We start from the raw sequence: 19,586 nt of genomic DNA on the forward strand, positions 1-19,586 counted from the left end.
GACGCCTCGCTATGATACGAGGCGTTCACTCGGGATCTTTGCCCCAGCACTGGCCTCTACTTGGGACTGACATGGATGGTTCTTGGGTATGCCACCCATTGATAGCTGCGCGATGTGCTTTGACAAAACATCTACTCCAAAAAGCTATTTGAAGAAGAGCTTCCGTGAGGCCGACCTGTCCTCCGCGACGGAGATAAGACTGAGTGGGAGTTGTTGTGGAATCGAACTCATCTCCCACAGACAGCAGAATATTCAGCGTCGCACTACAAGTGTATGCAAATCTGGGACTTCATCCCCAAAGAACGGCTTCACCGAATAGGTAGATGGCTGAGTTGTGAGGCCATCTCCATATTTGTGACACGAAATGGCATGATGTTGGCTTGTCCAGATTATGGTGCACATTGTCGCTCACTGATCAGGTGTTATGCTCCGAGCCCTTACGCCGATTATGGCTTTCCCCATCCCGGAAGCGTCTTGGTGTTTCTTTCTCCGTAGTTTATTTTATGGCTCGAGCTATAGAAAAGCTTCGAATAACATGCTGTACTATCGGGTGGTTATTTAAATGTATAACCTCCAAACCACATGAACGCCACTGCGCATGCGAATGATGCCATGGCCGGGATGAGATTCAGCTCAACCACAGACCAAACCCAAAGGCAGCCAAGCGGAGGGGATTGCTTCATTACAGCTAGATACGCATACGTATTCGAGATGTGTATTAGGTAGCAACCCGAGCACACGCTGGTCATGAAGAAAATAGACTGTCGTAAGGGGTCTTGGAATCGGCCTGGAAGTCCGGGCAACAGAGTGGGAGACGAGGCGTGAGGGTGCAGGACGTAGAAAAGAGGAAGAAATACTACACGAGACGGGATTAGCTACATATATTACCAATCGAAACCAGAACATGACTGCACGGTCGAGGACTCACCAGCAAGTGCCCTGGCACCTCGAGTACAGACCGTCGGCCAAGAAAGATCTGTTGCATACTGATGCTGGACTAGCACGTCAAGCGTGAAGTGCATCATGGCCAGGCTCACGCTCCAGAGTATGGTCTCCATGACACGGTCCACCGTTGTCTCTGGTCCAATCTCTTTATCGATATCCTCTCCTTGTTGTTTTGTCTTTAATTGTGCATCCTTCTTGAGTTTGCGCTGCCTGGCATCCGCCATGTCAAAGAGTGACCGTTCTTGGGCTAGTTCGAGTAATGTCTTGTCGGACGGACCGGAGCGATCGGGCTGCTTGAGCTTGATGTTGGCCGCTTTGCGTTCTTTGCGTGTGTTGACCATGTTGAAATAGGGGATGGTCAACTTCAACTGTGACCCAGGCAGTAAGTATGTATATATCGTTGGGAGTGTCTTTGCGTAAGCCCTCAAGGTTCGTAGCATGCTCAATCAACATTGAGCTTTCAAACATTTGGGAGCTCATCCTGGAAAAAGTCATTGTGACGTTAACCCCGATAGTTGCAAGACCCTTGTGAATATGAGATACTATATAATTATCCGATGGCGGGGTTGGGGGATCTGATCTGCGCCAAGGGCTTCCAAGCTACTCTTGAAATGGCTTTGGGTTTGCCCCAATGGACTCGGTGTATAATTTGAGCGTCGAAAATGAGTATTTATAATACGAAAATATCGGCCCAGACTGGTGGTAATGCATGAGTGGTAGTAGAGAGACAAGCCAGAACTAACTTGTACCGTGAAAGCGCCGACAAGAGACTTACATGAAAGACAAGTAAACATATTAGGAAAAGAATAGTAAACTCCAGCAGGGTTGAGAGAATGTGAGACGGTATAAGTACATCAAAGTTGCCTTGATACACAAGGAGTCGATTGCATAGTAGAAGAGTCTTTGACAATACGTTAGGCCACGTGAGAAAATGATGACTTGTTCATCTATACCTAAAGTGGTTGTATATATTATACTATGGTCTGAAATGGTACCTAGGTAAGTCAGTGCTTGCAGTTGTCATGATGTTTAAGCTTAGCCGTTCAGCGTTAAGCGCCCGAGTCGGCTGGAAGATCCCAAAAATGAATTGTTCCTGCATTCTACCCAAAGCAGTCTAATGTAGCACGCTTCCGCTCCGTGCCATTGAGATTGAGTCGACTTGCCGACCATTGCCGACATGTCAATTGGACGGACCCCTGCTTCGACACTTTTGCACATCGGGGAAACATAAATCTGATCTGGTAAACCTCATCCAAATAAGTAATCGCAAGGTGGCATTTTCCCTCTTCACCTGATCAGCACAAAGAAGGGGTAGGAGGCTCTCGCTGTTTTCTACCCCTTTCTTTCAGCCTTTCAGACTCAGGGTCGTTAGAGAAATCTGGCCCGAACTGCTCAATCCATTGAGTGGAAGTTGTAACAAGAGATATCCACGCGGTCCAACACGCGACTTGACCGCTCCCACTCCCGTCTCGCCTTACTTATTTGGTACTCGCGTACCCTAGGTACCCTTGCCTCACGAAGGTAACCTCGGCACGTCACTCAGGGTTCTGCATTGCATTTGCATCCCCCACGCATTGCGCAGGAACGAAACGGCCCCGACTTGCCGTTCTGTGCCTCCATCATCCCATCATGGCTGATTCTGAATCGTTCCAGCTCTCGCAAGACTCGTACTCCAATTCCAAAGACCCAAATGTACAATGGGAAGCCTCCAGCTCCCACGAGGCAGAAAAGTCGGCAATGTCATTGCTGCCCTCGTCTCTATCGGCTTCGTCGTAGTCTTTGTCATCTCGCTCCTAGTGCTCTACAACTACGCGACCAACTACGTCCGAACACACTTCCCGACCCTGCGCAACAAGCGCATTTGCTTGCTGATCGCACACCCCGATGATGAAGCCATGTTCTTTGCGCCCACCCTGCTGGCCCTGACCCCGCTGGAAACGGGAAACCACGTCAAAATCCTGTGCCTGTCCAGTGGCAACGCAGCCGGGCTAGGGGAGACACGTAAAAAAGAATTGGTCAAAAGCGCATTGATGCTGGGACTGAGGCACGAGGACGACGTGTTTGTCCTTGATCTCCCGTTAGTCTCCCACCGCTGCTACTTACTCCCCTCGCTTCCAGCCAATGTTGCCAAGGAAGACCGAAGCATCATCCGCAGCCTCTTGCCCATGCAATCGTTACTTGCTAGTATCTACCGCTAACCTCGAATGCTCCAGCGACTTCCCAGACAGCATGACGACCACGTGGGACGCCGATAAGATTGCCGCACTCCTCGCCTCGGGCCTCGCGCCGCAACTCTCGCAGCCCAACTCGTCCGTGATACCCCGCTCTCCTTCATCCCCTACTTCAACACCGACTGCCAATATCGACGTTCTCGTTACCTTCGACGCGACGGGTGTCTCATCCCACCCGAACCACACCTCCCTCTACCACGGCGCCTGCCGCTTCATCGCTGCCCTGATCTCACCCGACGGTTCGTGTCCAATCGATTTGTACACGCTGACTTCGCTGAACGCGGCACGTAAGTACTCTGGGTTTCTGGATATGTTCGCCACGATCGTCGGAGTCAAGATGAGCGGGAAGGCAGAAGAGAAGAACAAGATGGGCAACCCGGCAACACTGGTGAGCTTCAGCGACTTGTTTGAGGGTAGAGAAAGTATGGCGACTGCACGAAAGGCCATGACTAATGCGCACTTGAGCCAGATGGTCTGGTTTCGGTGGGGTTGGATTACGCTGAGCCGATATATGGCCATTAATGACCTGAGACTGGTGAGGGTGAAGAGCAAAGAACAGCGATCGGCTAAATAAATGAGAACACGAGGGGTGATTGGTCACACAAATACAATTACAGCAGATCGTGGCCTATTATACCACTTCTCACATATTCATTGCAGAGTTATTTGGTCATGAGGGCTTTGCCGTTTAACAGCCCAATTGTGCATTTCCAGAGCATATAACATTGATGCTTGCAACCGAGTACATAGTATGCCTGGTCATCATGAACCAATTCCAAAAATACATGATAGATTCTAGCATTGACCCATGCACTCATGAACTGTTGCAACACACCAGGGCTTGAATCCCTCACTGCCTAGTGCGCCTCGGTTTGAAGTTGGGCGCTGTGGGTGATACTTCTCGTGCCCCTTTGTTTGTCCTGGGCATCCTGAGCGGGATTTCGTTCGCCTTCAACTCTTTCTTGCCCCGGTACTCAGGTAACTGTGGTGTCCTGAATGAGTCCAGCTCCCCAAGCAGCAGGGACAAAGGGTTTAACTTGTGGGTTTTCCGATCCGCTAAACTGTGGCTACTAAGAATAGCGAAATGGCGTCGCCTGACCCTCTTCAGGTGCCATTTACCCTCACGACCACCCCGGCCCCTCATCGGAATATCGAGGTCTAGTGAGCGCACATAGACGCGGTGTTCGAACTCGTGCACTGGGTCCAGCAGCTGGACGTACCCTGTTGCTGTGCGGTAGAGCACGGGGTTCTCCACAAACTCGCGAAATTCCCGTACGAAATCCGGAATGTGCCGGACGGCGAACTCATCATTCAGGTTCAGAGTGCGGAATTTCTTCTGCAGGAATCTGCGGCACCAGAGAGACATTCGGTATCGCATGTGCTGTTTTTCGAAACGAGTGCGCTGATAGGCGCGGAAAACAGTTGTTAGCGCGATGCCGTGGAGGCCGTCACGGAGTGCGCGAATGTACTCCAAGATAGCGGCTTCATGTTCAGCGCACTTATCATCGTAGAATCTCCGGGCCGCCCTCATGTGCTCGATCATGGAGCTGTATTGACCGCGGTGGTTGAGGGAGCTTATAAGAAAGTGATATTGATCAAATCCGGGTTTTACGTTGTATGCGGCCGTCATCGTGTTCCAGATCATCTCCGTGGCGGACTTGTCTGGGACCCGGTCTCGGAGACCTGCTATCATCCAAGCGCTGGATATTGGGGGGACGCTCATGACATATGTCCACTCGAGCAACTCGAACCAAATCTTGGGCGTGATGGGTATGTTGTATGCTTTGGAAACGTAGTCGAGTAGCTGGAAGGCCATGGCGAGTTGTCCATTGCCACAATAAGTCTGCACCATAGCATGTAGTAGTTGCTCAGTCGGTCTGATCCTCGGACGGACTGGACGTGTGAAGTCTTTAAGCGCCATTGTCTTGCGGGTAGCTGGCCCAACCTGGACGACACCTGTGGTTTTGTGCTTGTATACCGAAATATTGAACCAGTCTTCCAGGATACGCGTTCTGATGAACCGCAACGAGCCAGCGCGGCCGAAGGCTATCATCGCTGAACAGAGCAGCTTCTCGTTAATGTCGTGGCCATGAAGTAGAATATGCTGGAAAACGCGCGTAATGGGTTTGCGCTTCCTCAAAGCGCGCGAGACATCCTGGGCATGCGACACAGTCTTGTTCAATCCAAAGCGATGACCTAGGAGACGAGTATTGAATCTAAGACGGTCCAACTTCTTAATGGTGTACCAAGGAAATTTGACATGGCCCATTCGGTGGAGGTTACGGGGTTGCACCATGGTCCGGGTTTTGTCGAAGCCATAGTACAGAGGCTCAACCAAAAACCTGGCTTTGATGAACTCGTTGTAAGCATCGCTCTGCCGCCAGTGATTGGTTCCGGTCCACTGCATTTGTTTCCAGAGCAGCTTTGCTCCCTCCATATCCGAAGTGGCACCCGCGGCTCTGATCAGAGGCATGTAGTCGTTGATATTCAGCTGCTGTCCGGACTTTTGCAAGGCCACCATCAGCCTCAGCATACGCTGCAGCAGCCGGATGTAAAGCTTCCTAGTGCCCCAGTCGTCGATAGCGTGCTCCATGTTCAGTCTTTTCCACATGCCCACTTGAATTTGTGCGCCGTGAGTTGGGTCGTTGTCAGGTCCAGTATTGGTAGGATCCAATGCGCGCAGAAACTCGGAGAAGGTGGTTCTTGGCAAGACTGCTACGGCTTCTATTAGTTCTTCCATGGGCATGGCAGCAATCTGCTTCAAGTAGATAAGCAGCTTTCGGGAGTCCCTCTGTTGCAATGCATCCAAGGCCTTGATAAATGGTCCTGGCAGGTTCTCTGCGAGACCATCCGGGTCTGCCAACAACGAACCAGCAGGTCCTCCCACCGTTACTGAGTCGTCTGGCTTCCCATTCTGCGATAGACGAGAACACAATCCGGCATTGGCCTCAATGGAAGCTTTAGTAGGGTTGGCGTTTTCCCATGGAGCATAAGAGCCGTATCTGCGGACTAGTTTCTGGAGGAAGTAAGCCTCTGCTTCCGTAATGTCTTCATTGCAGGCCGTCGCAGTCGAATATTCATGGCGCGCATTGAGCGCATGTGCAAAAGCGGCGTTATCATTGTGGTGCAAGAGGTTCGGAAAGAGGGGATGGCAACTGGTGGTCTGCTTCGGCCGGTGAAAGCATCGCTGCTGTTGCTGTTGCTGCTGCAGCAGACGAATGTTCAATATTCTCGAGGCAGTTCCTTTAGGCGGTCGATAAAGTGCAAGACGAGGCCCAGCCAGCTCCACTACTGAAGTAGCCGCAATCATTGATCAGGGTCGAGTGGGTCATGACTGTGCGAGAAGATAGACGATGGTGAATCGTGACGAGGGGTGGAGCTGGGCAGCAGATGAAGTTCAGTACGTAAGCTCGAGCGTTTTATGGGGTTGACTTCGAATTCTTCGAACTTCTCATTTCAATTCCCCAGCGCAGCCCCGGCGACGTTACCCTGAACCGCGGCGGTCGGTATCGGCCTCACCTTTCTCCACATCTGCTGCCTCTGCGTCAAACAGTGCGACGCCAAGCAACACCAAGCTAGCTCATCGAATGAATTCACGTCAAGGTCTCAAACCCGCGATCAGCATCCGGCCGTTTGCAACTGCAACAAGTACCAACCTTCCGACCCCAGTGAGCAGCTCTATTCTTCACCATGTCTGAGGGCGAAGAAGGACCCGCGTCGGAGCCGCTGGATCTCGTGCGCTTGTGTTTGAACGAGGAGGTCTATGTGAAGTTGCGAGGCGACAGGGAGCTTAAGGGCCGCTTACATGTATGTCTTTGGGCGCCCCAGCTGTAACGAGATCGCATGCTGAATCATTGTTAGGCCTATGACAGCCACATGAACTTGGTGTTGAGTGATGTTGAGGAGACCATTTACGTTGTAGATGACGAGGAAAACGACGAGGGCGATGAGAAGATCAGGGTTGAGGACGACCAGGAGATCAAGGTGAGCATCATACTGAGCCAGCCATGTTTATTTGAGCACTTCGCTGACATCGATCGCAGTCCGTTACGAAGAAGTCGGAGATGCTCTTCGTTCGAGGTAAGTTTATGTTCTGCATACCTAGCTAGAGGCGCAGCTGACATCCTCTCCAGGCGATAGTGTTGTTCTCGTTTCGCCCATCGAGAAATCTTGAGAGGTCCTTGAGGAGATGGATCATCATAGCATTCTGAAGGCCTGACGCCGATCTCCCAGATGAAGCGAGAAGACTTCAGGGAACCTACTCGTCGCGGGGAAATGGCCGCATCGACTTCACCACGGTGGTGTTGAGAGGTAACGGGCAAGGCACCTTGGCATGGCACCTTGGGATGTATTTGACACGAGGTCCTTATCAAGGCACAGTCGGCCGTCACTGTTCGACTTGCTTGGATCTTCGAGACACTCTAGGCCAGTGAATCTACGAATTACGATTTGAACAGCTTCATTTCTCGTGTTACTTGAGTGATCTGGGAGGTCCAGGGTGACACTGCCTACTCGGAACCAACCGTAGCCTTTTGGAACCAACCCCCGTGAGGTGGATCCATGATATCCGCTACATCATTAGACTTGTTCTCCAATTTCGATTTTGACTTTCACTCTTTTCTTCAACATGCCCCATGTAGCTTTCCCATGTTCCATACCGTAATTAAATAACTATCTGCAGCCACCTGCCATTCATACCGAAACTCCATCGGTTTTACAGGGAAACACTGCAGGCACAATGAATTTCAGTTAGTTCGGCAGCCCTGAGCCAGCGCGGTGTGGCGAGTTCTCTTGCGACAAAGGGGGGCTCAAGGTCGGTGGCATCACTCCCAAGCTACTTCCTCGTCTGAAATTGGGGTTCTTACCATATGGCACTCTATTACACTTCTTGCCCACTTGCGATCCTACGGCATAGCCTTCAGCGCGGCAGCAAATGCGGACGAGCTTAAAGCGACACTGCGGAATGTCATGGCTGATGGCAGGTGTGCAGATCCTTTTGCTCTTCAAAAACGCAATGATAACCCGGATTAGTGTGCCAAACCACCATCTGACATGGTCACATTGGAGGAGCAGCTCTCCCACGAGGATAAATCACACATATTCTGGTGGAAGCAGTACACATTGAATAAGCCCGGCTCCCTAACTAGCAAGGCGAACTTCGACGTCGATCTATTCATGATAACGCACTTCCTTCACAAATGAAAGCTAGCGTTAGACAAGACTAGGTGTGGCGTGAAGCTCAATGGAGCCACTGCCGTATCACGGCGCAAGTCAGCTGGATTTTTTGTTGTCAGCCTTGCAACCAACATCATGGACAAATCCATGGTCCTGGATAAAGCAGTCGGAGCAACTTTCAAGAACTTTGCCAATTGACACTCGGATTCCAACTACAAACAATCAAGGCGAACCTTCACCTCAACCTGTTTATGGCCTAGTGTTTCCTTGACGGCTTCCGTGGTCAGCCCATTAGGATCAAAATACTGAAGCTTATTGAACTATATCTGACGTTCACACACAAGAACAACGTCCTCCACAAAATGGAAGCCATTCTCGGAATTACGGTTGCTGAAGCCCAAACAGCCGAGGGCACCCGTCTGATTCTTGCTGGGTGCAGTGTAGCTACCGCCCGTGCATTTGCATTCAGCACGTAACACATCCCACGTTACATGAAGACAAATAGAGAAGCAGCAAAGGCTAGGTGTCCGGGCCGGCTTCCCAAGCTGAGCCAATATCTTCGTTTTGCAGGCACGTATAAGATTCCTATGGATCAGCCCGCCGTCCATGACATGATAGGAAGTTGTCTCACACAGTGCGACAGGATTGAAGACCATATGGCGCAATTGAAAGCCTGCCAAGGTGCAACGCAAATTTATCAATCAATATCTTCAAGCCTGAGGACCCTGAAAGCAAGGTGACATTTGACTTTGGCAGGCTCAGGGGCTCCATCTGCCGAAGTGCCCAAGGCGACTTGAACATGTTGGACCAAGAGCTGTCGGACCAACAAAGTTAAAGCAAAGATTCGGAATTTGAATCGAAGGATATTGCCGACTCCGATGAAAGCACGGTGTTCAAATTGCGCAAGCGGAAGGCTGCAGAATTAGAATCAGGGAAGCTGTCGAAGAGCCGCAAGTCAGATGCGACGTTCACTACACGCATCTATTTGTCTCGGGATGATGAAAAGTGTCGTGAGTGTGGTATCAAAGACGCTGCTGGAACTCTATACTTCATCTTTTTTGATGTCGATAGGACGAGATTAGCAGCTGAAGGAGTATTGATCCTGACTTCAACTACGACATCGTTCACTTCTCGGCATACAATATCTCACCATACGGCAAATAAGATGGTGTCTGCTTGTGAAGGCCATGGTATAATTGGGGGCGACATTTTCCAGAAAATGGGGACGGGTTGCTGGATCCATGGAATCGAGCGCATGTTGTGTCCATGTTTAAGGACGGTCAAAAGCTAGCTTCAACTTTTAGGCATGGCTGCTCACGGCCCAGATCGTGCATGAACGGCATTTCTTGCCTGAAGGTTATTCATTGGGCGACTTGGTTACTCGTGCAGTCACGACATGGAACCGCTCAGTTCAGTCTCAAAACATTGATGTTTCAAAAACAGATGAATTTAAATCGTTCAGGAAATATTATACTAGTCTTTTCCCTGGTTTATTGACATCAGCACAGTGGTTTATTGGAATTATTCAGCCACCGAGCTAACAAAGTTCAGCTTCGACTTCATCAACATCGGGGCAGGCCACTGACCGTTGTTAAATTTGGCTGCAGGCGTTTTATCAATCTTGTAATGTAACTCGGCTGCTGATGGTATCTACCGGCGCTGATCTAACACCTCCGCTCGAATCCCGAACCTCCGACTTTACGAACTGGTTCGGGCTCCGAGAAGCTTCCTTAAGAATCATAATTCCCCGGATATTTATTATAGACATTCATTTGGAGATCTCATGAAAGCATGCTTGCTCTTATTAATGATTCTGGGAACGAAGCGTATGGTTGTCCAACGATTTTTCCTATCAATGACATGTTTCCAAGATCGAAATCGATCATCATACTGCTTCGGAGCCTAGCCGCATCCCACCCTGTTCCCCTGCAATCACCAAGATAAGACTCAATGGGCGACCTGTGCTATAAATAATGACCCTGGCTCTCGGGATCGTCCATGATATCTATGATATTGTTTCTCCTCATTGAATTCCTATACCAGCCAGGATCTGATACTTTAGATATCCTCCCTTTTCCATCTGTGTTAGAATACATGTTGATGACAGTTCTAGATCAGCTATACTCCATATCGAACTGATTATCTCGTCTTCCTTTCACCAAATATACCAAACTGCGCGGGGAAATCATCATGATGTCGAGCGACAAGGTCGACGCGGAGGGGCAAGTGTCCAAAGCGGCCGATGTGGATGCCGCTCTCGAGTATCTCGACCATGATAACACCACGGTGATGACAGAGATTGACGAGAAAAAATTGGTTCGCAAGATTGACTTTCGGATAGTGCCCCTCATGTGTCAGTAACCCATTCTCATCATGGGGGGAAACGAAGACGTTTTGAATACTTGCTAAACCAACTATAGGGGCTTGCTACAGCTTGCAATACCTAGACAAGACATTGAGTACGTCGATTACCAATCAAACTATGAACCCCCTTTATGAACCCCCTTGCTAACCGACTACAAGTTAACTACGCCAATGTGATGGGCCTCCAAGACGACACCTCGATAACAGGCGACCAATTCTCCCATCTGGCCCTCGTATTCTACGTTACATACCTGGCCTTCGAGTTTCCTACCGGCTACCTTATGCAGCGTTTGCCCACATCAAAGTACCTCGGCGCCAATGTGATCCTTTGGGGCCTTATGGTCACCCTCACCTCCGCCGCTAAGAACTGGGCCGCTCTCGTCACCCTGCGCGTGCTGCTCGGCTGTTTCGAGGCCGCCGTAGCACCGGCCCTGATCCTCATCACGTCCATGTGGTACAAAAAATCGGAGCAGCCCGCCCGCGTCAGCTTCTGGTACGTCGGGACCGGAACGGGCAGCATCATCGGCGCCTTGGCGAGTTTTGGGTTCCAGCACTACGAGGGTGAGCGGTTCACTTCGTGGCAGATCATATTTTTGCTCTTCGGGCTCATCACTATCGTCGTCGGTACATTGGTTGTAGTGTTTATGCCCGACAGTCCCATGACCTCGAAGTTGACCCGCGAGGAGAGGAAGTTTGCTATCGAGCGCGTGCGCGAAAACCAAACGGGAATCGAGAATAAGCATTTCAAGATGTACCAAGTGGTAGAGTGCTTCAGGGATCCACAGACGTGGCTGTTAAGCTTGATCACCATTTGCAGCAATGTGCCGAACGGCGCGGTGTCGTCGTACCAGGCTACTATCATCAAAGGGTTCGGGTATACGAGCAAGGAGACGGCTCTACTGTCTATTCCCAGCGGTGTGGTGGCGTGCATATCGGTGTTATCGGCCGGACTTGTTGTTGCCAAATTCAACATGCGCGGACCCGTTATCATCGCCACGCTGCTGATCGGTGGTGTCCTCGGGGGAAGTTTGCTGGCTTTTTTACCGCATGACAATAAGGGCGGGTTGTTAGCTGGCAACTACTTGACCAATGTTATTGGAAGTAGCTTGCTGATTCTATACAGCCTTGCGGCGGCCAATTATGCCGGGCACACGAAAAAGGTCACCATGAATGCGATTGTGCTGATCTCATTTTGTAAGTCCAAGAGAAGCTCAGATCGGTTCTCGCAGTCCTATGGGGCATGGAAAGCTGTAGCGTTACTGACTTTGGGACAGGTCTGGGGAACATCATTGGGCCATTGACCTTCCGCGATGTCGACAAGCCGGATTATCTACCTGCCAAAATCACCATCGTAGTCTCCGCTGCAGTTTCCGTCGCTTCGACAGGTCTGTTGATGGCGTACTACTCCTGGGAAAACAAGCGGCGCGACAGCATATACTCAGGAATCGGACACAAAGAAAACAGCGAGTTTCTGGATTTGACTGATCGAGAGAATAAGGAGTTTAGGTATCATTGGTAATGACTTACTATAGTGCACATGAATAGGGTTATGACGCCTGTGGCTTTCCGGCGCTTATGAACAATAACATGTCCGACATTGGTGTCAGAGAAATGCTAGGCGATGCCAAACTCCCCAATCCCAAGCTGGGGCATTCGTTACGTGAGTTTATTTCTACCATTTTGCGGTTGATTTCCATGCTGAACTTGGCGATGTTAACCGGTTATCTAGCCAATGCGTTGACGAGCAGGGTCATTACTGGGGAAACGCCAGTAGGGATATCAGATACTTGACCTTGCCAGAGTTTTGCCACGATGAGCGTAGCAATTGGTTCATGCATCACATTCAGTATGGTAGCCGTCGAAGCGGTAACTTTAAGCAAGGACGCACTGAAGGTTCGAGAACTTGGATGACCAAGGTATGTGGGATTACAGGCGAGGAATAGTTGGCAACACGGGAAGTGCCCCGTAACCATTAAAATACAGGTACCTTTTGTTCTACAATGAGAAGCTGGGAACCATTTGATTGTTGTATGTTGACACAACTCCTCGCCCGCGTCCTCATGATTGCGACTGTAAGCCTCAGCAGGGCTCCTAGTATGTCAAATACAAGCAACCAAGCACTTAGAATCTGTGGATTGATTTCTGCCCCTTTGACATATTTTCTCATTAGCTACGAATGTCCCTGTCCCCCGTCCCCCAGGTTATTCGGCGGACTTCTCCGCTTGATAATCGGCAAACGCCAGAAACGGCAAATTGGGCCGAGCTGTTCCTGCGTCAGTAGCTGTCCATCCCTGCTTGAGCTTGACCGCTTACAGGCTAGCGGCACCATAGCTTAATCGCTGGCCTTGTGTTGTGATAAACAACTTCGGTGAGGCTTTCTGTCATCTCACCTCTTTAACCTTAGCCGAACTGACATTGGAACACAAATAGAGTTACGATGACATGCTACGGACGACTCCGCATGGCGGCAGCCATAACACTGTTGGGCACTGCCGCCTCACTCCAAATCCCGCTTACTTTGGAAGACCAGGTGCACCTGGGTGCTGTGGGCACGCCTGCGCGACGGCCCTTGGTCAACACGGAAGCTCTGCAAGACAGCATCTCCGCCGACAACCTGCTCGCGCGAGCAATGGACCTTTACGAGATCGCGAAGCTGGGAGAGGATGAGTACAATCATCCCACACGGGTGATTGGGAGCGACGGTAGGAGACCCTTATCATTTGCACCATAGCGACCCAAGCTCGTTGGATCGTCCGTTGATGCTCATCTGACACAGGCCATTTGGGAACGCTGTCCTACATCTATGCAACCCTCGCAGAGCTTGGTGATTACTACAGTCTTTCCAACCAGACATTCCCAGCGGTAATGGGCAAGGTCACAGAGTATCGTCTCGTTGTTGGCGATGAAGTTCCCAGGTCCGCTCGGGCCATGAGCCTAACGCCTCCGACATCGCACAAGGAGCCTGTTCGCGGCGACTTGGTCCTGGTATCCAACCTTGGGTGTGAACCTAAGGATTATTCTGACCTCAAAGGCAAAGTGGCCTTCATCTCTCGCGGCGTCTGTCCCTTTGGTACAAAGTCAGAACTCGCTGGCAAGGCTGGTGCAATCGCCGCCGTCATTTACAACAACGAGAAGGGCAGTCTCAGTGGTACTCTCGGCTCCCCATCCAAGTATCATGTTGCAACTTTCGGTCTGTCGGCAGAGGAAGCCGCGCCCTTTATAGAGAAATTGCAGAAAGGCCAAGACATTGATGTCATTGCATACATGGACGCTGATGTCAAATCCATCAAGACCGACAACATTATCGCTCAGACTATTGAGGGAGACCCAGATAACTGCGTCATGCTCGGTGGCCACAGCGACAGTGTAGAGGAAGGTCCGGGTATCAATGACGACGGCACCGGCAGTTTGAGTCTCCTTGAGGTTGCCAAACAGTTGACCGAGTACTCTGTTAACGTAAGTACACCACCCCCCGTTCGAAGCTTCCAGTCTTGCGAGTCGTTCTAGCTTTCGGGATGATCCGCGCCTTATTAGACTCAACACTACATACATCGTTCAAGGCTAATAATGCTGGGCACAGAACTGCGTTCGATTTGCTTGGTGGGCTGCTGAGGAGGAAGGACTTCTCGGATCTGACCACTATGCAGCACATCTATCACCCGAGGAGAATCTCAAAGTTCGCCTTTTCATGGACTACGACATGATGGCCTCTCCGAACTTCGCGTATCAGATCTACAATGCCACCAACGACCTTTTCCCTGCCGGATCAGAGGAACTACGGGATCTGTATGTGGACTGGTACGACTCCCACGGCCTCAACTACACCTTCATTCCTTTCGATGGACGTAGCGACTACGATGGGTTCATCCGAGCTGGTATCCCCGCCGGCGGCATTGCCACTGGTGCAGAGGGCGTGAAGACAGAGGAGCAGCAGGCTATGTTTGGTGGCAACGCAGGCGACTGGTTTGACCCCTGCTACCACCAGCTTTGCGATGATGTGTCCAATGTGAATCTTACGGCCTGGGAACTAAACACCAAGGTAATGCTCCTCACGCTTGCCCTCGCCGGCTCTACTTCTATGCTAACATGTCCTAGCTGATTGCCCACTCAGTCGCAACTTACGCCACTTCGTTCAAGGGCTTCCCCGAGCGCGCGTCTACTACAACCGCTAAAGTCTATGACCAGACTACAAGGTATCATGGTCCGAACCTGATTGTTTAAATTAGAGCTTTGTCCCTGACACTACCGTCCTATCCCTCACTCGGAATGTATAATTTGTGCAGGCTGGGAGAGGTTTGGACTCATGTAAATGTATAAATGTACTACTGTTGTCTTACAATAAGTGAACTGGCCTCTTTTACAGGAGCAATCCTCATTTGTTGCCCTTGCCGCCATGTAGTAACGTCCTCAGGGGAATATGTTATTATTAAATACGCCGTAGGCTCGAAGCCCCCGGTACCTCTGCTAGTACTCCCGTATGTCAAACTGTGCCCTAATGGCTGGACTAAATACATACGCTGCATCGTCGGTTCGCCCTATTGGCGACTGCGTTGCGTTCACTACCATACTACGTTGGTTCTCAACCTACCAACAAAGTCCCCCCTGAGAAGATCGATGCTATCTGGGCCTTGAAGCTGTCCGACCCGTCCCTAGCAGCCACCTTACAATAGTCCCACTAACTACTGGTTCTCCTGTTGCCGTTGCGAGGTCTCTGCGAGAGTATAGTGGCCGTGGTGCGATAGCGACCCGTAATCGTTCCCTCGGTCCTTCCAACAGCCCGCAAAAGAGGATTACGTGCTCTGCCGTCTCAGGGGCATCGCCACAGCGGCATAGCGGCGAGTACACGCCAAAAGCCCCTGTCTTGAAGAAGAAGGCTGCTAGTCCTATTTTTTCCGTCCTGATCTGACACAGCGTAGACGCCTCCAGTCGGTTCAGGCCGAAATACTTGCCCCCTTTCGGTATCTGCATCGAAGGGCCCTCCGGTTCCTCAGCGATGGCGCGTCGCTGGCGATCGTGATGCTCTGCTCCGGTGAGCCATCTCTTCCTCCAGTGTCCGAAGAGGGCAGCCGGGACCTCCTTTTCCTCACTCATCCACTCGGAGCCCCGGGCCTCCTTCTCCACAGTGTACCCTGCCGGTCGGAGTAGCTGCGACGCCTGCTTCCTCTTCGCCGGCCTATCCTGCCGGAGTATATGTGACGCTTTAGCGCTCGCGCTGCGAAGCAGATTTCTCTTCCCGCTAAGCCGTAGCCGTTCTTCAAACTTAGCAGCCCGGGCACTAAGATAGAGGTCTAGTGGCGGGATTGCTGCTTCTGCTTCCAGGTGGCGAACCGGCGTCGCTTTGTGGGCGCCACAGCAGGGGAATATGAATCAAGCGTTCTAAACTTTAGATATGGTATTGATGGAGACTCAGGGTGCAAATTTGTGTCGCTGCTGGGACTTAGAGTCCACCAAGAAGTATGCCGAGGGAAGAAAGCTTAGCTTTACTGCACATTTGACATGCCACTAGAATCTCCTGCTCCACAACAGGCCCAAATTAGGGTATATGGGACGATTTTTCACTTGTCACCGGCCCTGTGTCTCTTGCAAGCTACTCAGAAGCAGAAGCGAGGAGACTGCTTGCTTTCTCCTCTGAATAGCATGCTCAACTCCCCAACCAGACGAGATAAGCCGGGCACGCTAGCCTCGGGCTAGGTTGCTGGCAAGTCAATTTCAAGAACACGCCCCTTATATTGGACAAGCCCCGCTGATGATGGGGCAACTCGTCGTATCCCGTTGGTCGCATGGAGTTGGGGCATGGGTGGATGAGCTGGCATAACGCGGAGAAGCTACTGCGCCGTGGTGGGTATGCAGCGACTTAGAGCTTCGGCAGTGTTCGTTGGGCATCAAATGGGACGGAACCCAAACCAAGCACTCGGGAGATATCGTCTCCACTTACGTGTGAGCATTACAGCAGGCTTGTAGGCAGTTGGTAGTGGATTTGAAGAAATTTCACAGGTGAGAGCTGAGACTTGTCCCAATAACATGAAGTATCATTTGACAGTAGTTGTACGTAGCCTCATAAATCCACATCACCAGGTAACTCGCTTTTCTAGAGACAACAAAACATACCGATACACCGAGTCCCCGTACCCGTACAGATGCAAAACAATATCTTACACCGAAACAAATAATGCGCCAATATCTCGTGATACAAAGGGAAGCTAAGTAAAACTTCATTCAAGTATCCCCTTGGTGAGAAACAGGTAGGGAAGTGATTTATATGAATCCCCGTAGCCGTTATCGCTCATTCAAGAGCTCCTACTCCTCTAGTACAAACTCAGGGTGATGTCGGCTCACTCAGGGGCAGGGGCAGGGGCAGGGGCAGGTGCAGGTGCAGGCGGAGACGTTGGAAGTTGAGGGTCACCACCACCGGAACTTGTTGAGCTCTTGGAGCTTTTCGAGCCCCCCGACTTGCGATGACGGCGAACCTTTTTGCGTTTCTTTAAGCGAATTGAGTTGCGGTAGATGCAGCAAAAGGCGAACGTCGCGACCAAGAAGACCGCCAGGATAACGCCGACAATGATTCCAATCTTGACGTTCATCTCCTCCGTCGTGGTACGCTTCCGCAATGAAGGGCCTCGCGGTGTTGTCGAGGTAGATGCAGGTGTGAAGGCATGAAGAACTTGGGAAACCATGCGTTGAAACCAGGGGAACATGGTATTTGAGACCAAGTCGAAGACATCATAATTGACAAGGTCGTGATCGTAAAGCCCCGCTAACTCCGTTCCGGACCCGGGATCCGGGGCGGGGTTGATGTTGGGGGTTGCGCTTTGGGAAAGGGGGATATACATGGGGATGATGATGGACAATTGGGACTACAAGGGGGTTCATTGGAGAATAAGGATGACATAAGCGTAATGAGAGTAGAGAAACGAAGACGAGAAGGAAAAAAAGAGAATCCCGAGAAATGCACGCATGATGCGGCCGTTGTGCGAGCATTGCCATTTTAACCTTTCTTCATAACCCGCGCAAGTAGCGGCGGCAGTAGAAGCGACGGTCGAGTGGACCAACGGCGACTTGCCTCAAAAAAGACTGCATATGCATCCGAGGAGAGGGAATATTCATGACTGTGGTTAGTGTCGTGGACAGTGGTCGCTCATTCGTCTCGTGAGAAGGGTGTTGACTGATGCGATGCAGGTTGAAAGGCTTCACAATAGGGTGCGTGCAGTCTGGGCCGGGCCCTCATTCGTCTTGGAGATGCAAGAAGCAGCATGGCTTTGGGGAGACAAGCCCGACGGCACGATCTCAACTATTTTAGTTTGGCCGCAACAAGCTGCGAGACATCGGTTTCACCATATTAGACCTTCCCAAACTGAAGAGCTCTGAAAAATCAGTTGTAGCAGTTGTCAACATTGGCTTTCCAGGTGATTACCCTAGGTAGTGGATTGGGTCTCCTGGCTTATCAAGCACAGTTCCCAACTCTAGGACTGGCAACAATGCCGTAGACTTACTTCGTCAACTTGATAGTGACGGTCGGTCAGCGCGTTTGGCTTGAACATGAGGTTCGAAGGGGGCCAATGTCCGGAAGCGTTCAATAGTAGTGGTTGCATTCGAAATAAATTACGCCAGCGAAGAACATGAAAGCCAAAGGCGGGTGCCATCAGACTTGTCTTCGGCTGCTCTCGGATTTCTGTCAATTGGGCCATCATGAGATCTGCGAGCTGATCACAGAATGCATAGTGCCGACGCTGTGATGCGTTGCATGTGGGACGGATTGGGCCAGAATTGACGTTAGACTGTGTGAAGGGTCTCGCATGCAGATGCATCGACGACTGCCAACTCATCGTTCGGCGCATCCATATTGGCTCGATATGCTTGGTGTGTGAGCAAACCGAGTGAGGCGAGCACTCAACACAAAATGTGAGCAGCTCAGGTCCAATGCGTCGATTGCCCACACGATGGCCTGGGTCGTATGACGTTGAATCAAGGAAATGTGGAGATATACTTGTTCGAGATCATATCAGACTCGATGGGATGAACTTGAAGTGAGAGGGAAAACATCTCTGGGCTTCCCACTGGCTTTGTTCCACTGGCTTTGTTGACCCAGGCCCATCCAGTTTTCAGGGCAGCGGATACAGCCGAGACCGAGACCCCTGGGCCGCCACCAATAAATCTGACACTTCGTGCCTAGCAAATCATCATTCCCCGGGATAAGCGGCGGCTTCAACTCCTCAAGTCGACTATGGCAATAGCATGCGAGATTAACCGGGAAAACTCCCGCTACATGTTGGAGACGTCGAACGAGACAAATAATCGGGTTCATGATGTCCAATTTGTCCGTAGGAGGATCGAACAGTCCCGGGTTATTCCGAGCCAGTGCTGATCGATCAAGAAGCATCGATAACCCTAATCCGTCCTAACTCTAGCCGCGAAACAAGTGTCTCGTCAGATTGAGAAGCTATGGTATCAGTGATATGGGCTCTTACTAGCCATCCAACTAACGTCATAATGTGTCTAAATAGGCATTTACGACAGTTGGCTTTCTCAAGTCGCAATCTGAGTGCTACAACACCTCAAATACTGCAGGTACGAGTTTGCGAACATGACATGTGCCAACACGGCATTTAGGGCGAACACTTATTCATATTATCGGTCAAGATGAATGTTTGCCGTAATTATGTCGGAAAGCCGATCATTGGGCATCTAGAACTGGTTGGGCTCCCGAATATAACTCGATACATCCCGTCGCTTGCCCAGGTCTCGTCATATTCCTGTTGACGATACTAGCCTCCTCGACCAAATATGTGTCATGGTAGTAGGATGATAGATGATCAACATTGCGAGCGGCTCCAAGCTTGACAAAAGCCGAGCTTACCAACTCCAGTATCACCC

At 50.8% G+C, this 19,586-nt stretch overlaps 7 protein-coding genes across 7 annotated transcripts; 4 read left to right on the forward strand and 3 right to left on the reverse strand.

The window, feature by feature from the left end:
* Window positions 1–554: 554 nt before the first annotated feature.
* On the reverse strand, window positions 555–1,286 carry BCR38DRAFT_335635 (uncharacterized protein; the record flags this gene model as incomplete). The annotated part of the gene is made up of 2 exons (XM_040855397.1): window positions 555–856; window positions 929–1,286. The coding sequence occupies 2 exons, from the start codon at window positions 1,284–1,286 to the stop codon at window positions 555–557; spliced, it is 660 nt and encodes a 219-aa protein (XP_040718820.1).
* A 1,356-nt stretch (window positions 1,287–2,642) lies between these two features.
* On the forward strand, window positions 2,643–3,750 carry BCR38DRAFT_482021 (putative deacetylase LmbE-like domain-containing protein; the record flags this gene model as incomplete). The annotated part of the gene is made up of 2 exons (XM_040863447.1): window positions 2,643–3,022; window positions 3,159–3,750. The coding sequence occupies 2 exons, from the start codon at window positions 2,643–2,645 to the stop codon at window positions 3,748–3,750; spliced, it is 972 nt and encodes a 323-aa protein (XP_040718821.1).
* A 276-nt stretch (window positions 3,751–4,026) lies between these two features.
* BCR38DRAFT_335879 (uncharacterized protein) lies at window positions 4,027–5,916 on the reverse strand (the record flags this gene model as incomplete). The annotated part of the gene is made up of 1 exon (XM_040855415.1): window positions 4,027–5,916. One exon carries the CDS (start codon window positions 5,914–5,916, stop codon window positions 4,027–4,029), a length of 1,890 nt encoding a protein of 629 aa, XP_040718822.1.
* Window positions 5,917–6,866: 950 nt separating this feature from the next.
* On the forward strand, window positions 6,867–7,350 carry BCR38DRAFT_482023 (uncharacterized protein; the record flags this gene model as incomplete). Its single annotated transcript, XM_040863448.1, has 4 exons — window positions 6,867–6,983; window positions 7,038–7,160; window positions 7,220–7,256; window positions 7,310–7,350. The coding sequence occupies 4 exons, from the start codon at window positions 6,867–6,869 to the stop codon at window positions 7,348–7,350; spliced, it is 318 nt and encodes a 105-aa protein (XP_040718823.1).
* A 3,194-nt stretch (window positions 7,351–10,544) lies between these two features.
* On the forward strand, window positions 10,545–12,234 carry BCR38DRAFT_482024 (allantoate permease; the record flags this gene model as incomplete). Its single annotated transcript, XM_040863449.1, has 4 exons — window positions 10,545–10,704; window positions 10,772–10,810; window positions 10,875–11,909; window positions 11,990–12,234. The coding sequence occupies 4 exons, from the start codon at window positions 10,545–10,547 to the stop codon at window positions 12,232–12,234; spliced, it is 1,479 nt and encodes a 492-aa protein (XP_040718824.1).
* Window positions 12,235–13,176: 942 nt separating this feature from the next.
* BCR38DRAFT_406459 (peptidase family M28) lies at window positions 13,177–14,936 on the forward strand (the record flags this gene model as incomplete). The annotated part of the gene is made up of 4 exons (XM_040858057.1): window positions 13,177–13,417; window positions 13,492–14,171; window positions 14,296–14,754; window positions 14,811–14,936. The coding sequence occupies 4 exons, from the start codon at window positions 13,177–13,179 to the stop codon at window positions 14,934–14,936; spliced, it is 1,506 nt and encodes a 501-aa protein (XP_040718825.1).
* A 2,047-nt stretch (window positions 14,937–16,983) lies between these two features.
* Window positions 16,984–17,831, reverse strand: BCR38DRAFT_134000 (uncharacterized protein). The gene has a single exon (XM_040853568.1). The coding sequence runs from the start codon at window positions 17,543–17,545 to the stop codon at window positions 17,048–17,050; it is 498 nt and encodes a 165-aa protein (XP_040718826.1). The 5' UTR covers window positions 17,546–17,831; the 3' UTR covers window positions 16,984–17,047.
* Between the last annotated feature and the right edge of the window lie 1,755 nt (window positions 17,832–19,586).

This window comes from Pseudomassariella vexata (genome assembly GCF_002105095.1).
Source record: "Pseudomassariella vexata strain CBS 129021 chromosome Unknown BCR38scaffold_3, whole genome shotgun sequence".
NCBI lineage: Eukaryota > Fungi > Ascomycota > Sordariomycetes > Amphisphaeriales > Pseudomassariaceae > Pseudomassariella > Pseudomassariella vexata.

Excerpts from the sequence above, each read along its gene's own strand:
- BCR38DRAFT_134000 (XM_040853568.1), bottom strand. The coding sequence starts at position 17,545 with ATGTATATCCCCCTTTCCCAAAGCGCAACCCCCAACATCAACCCCGCC.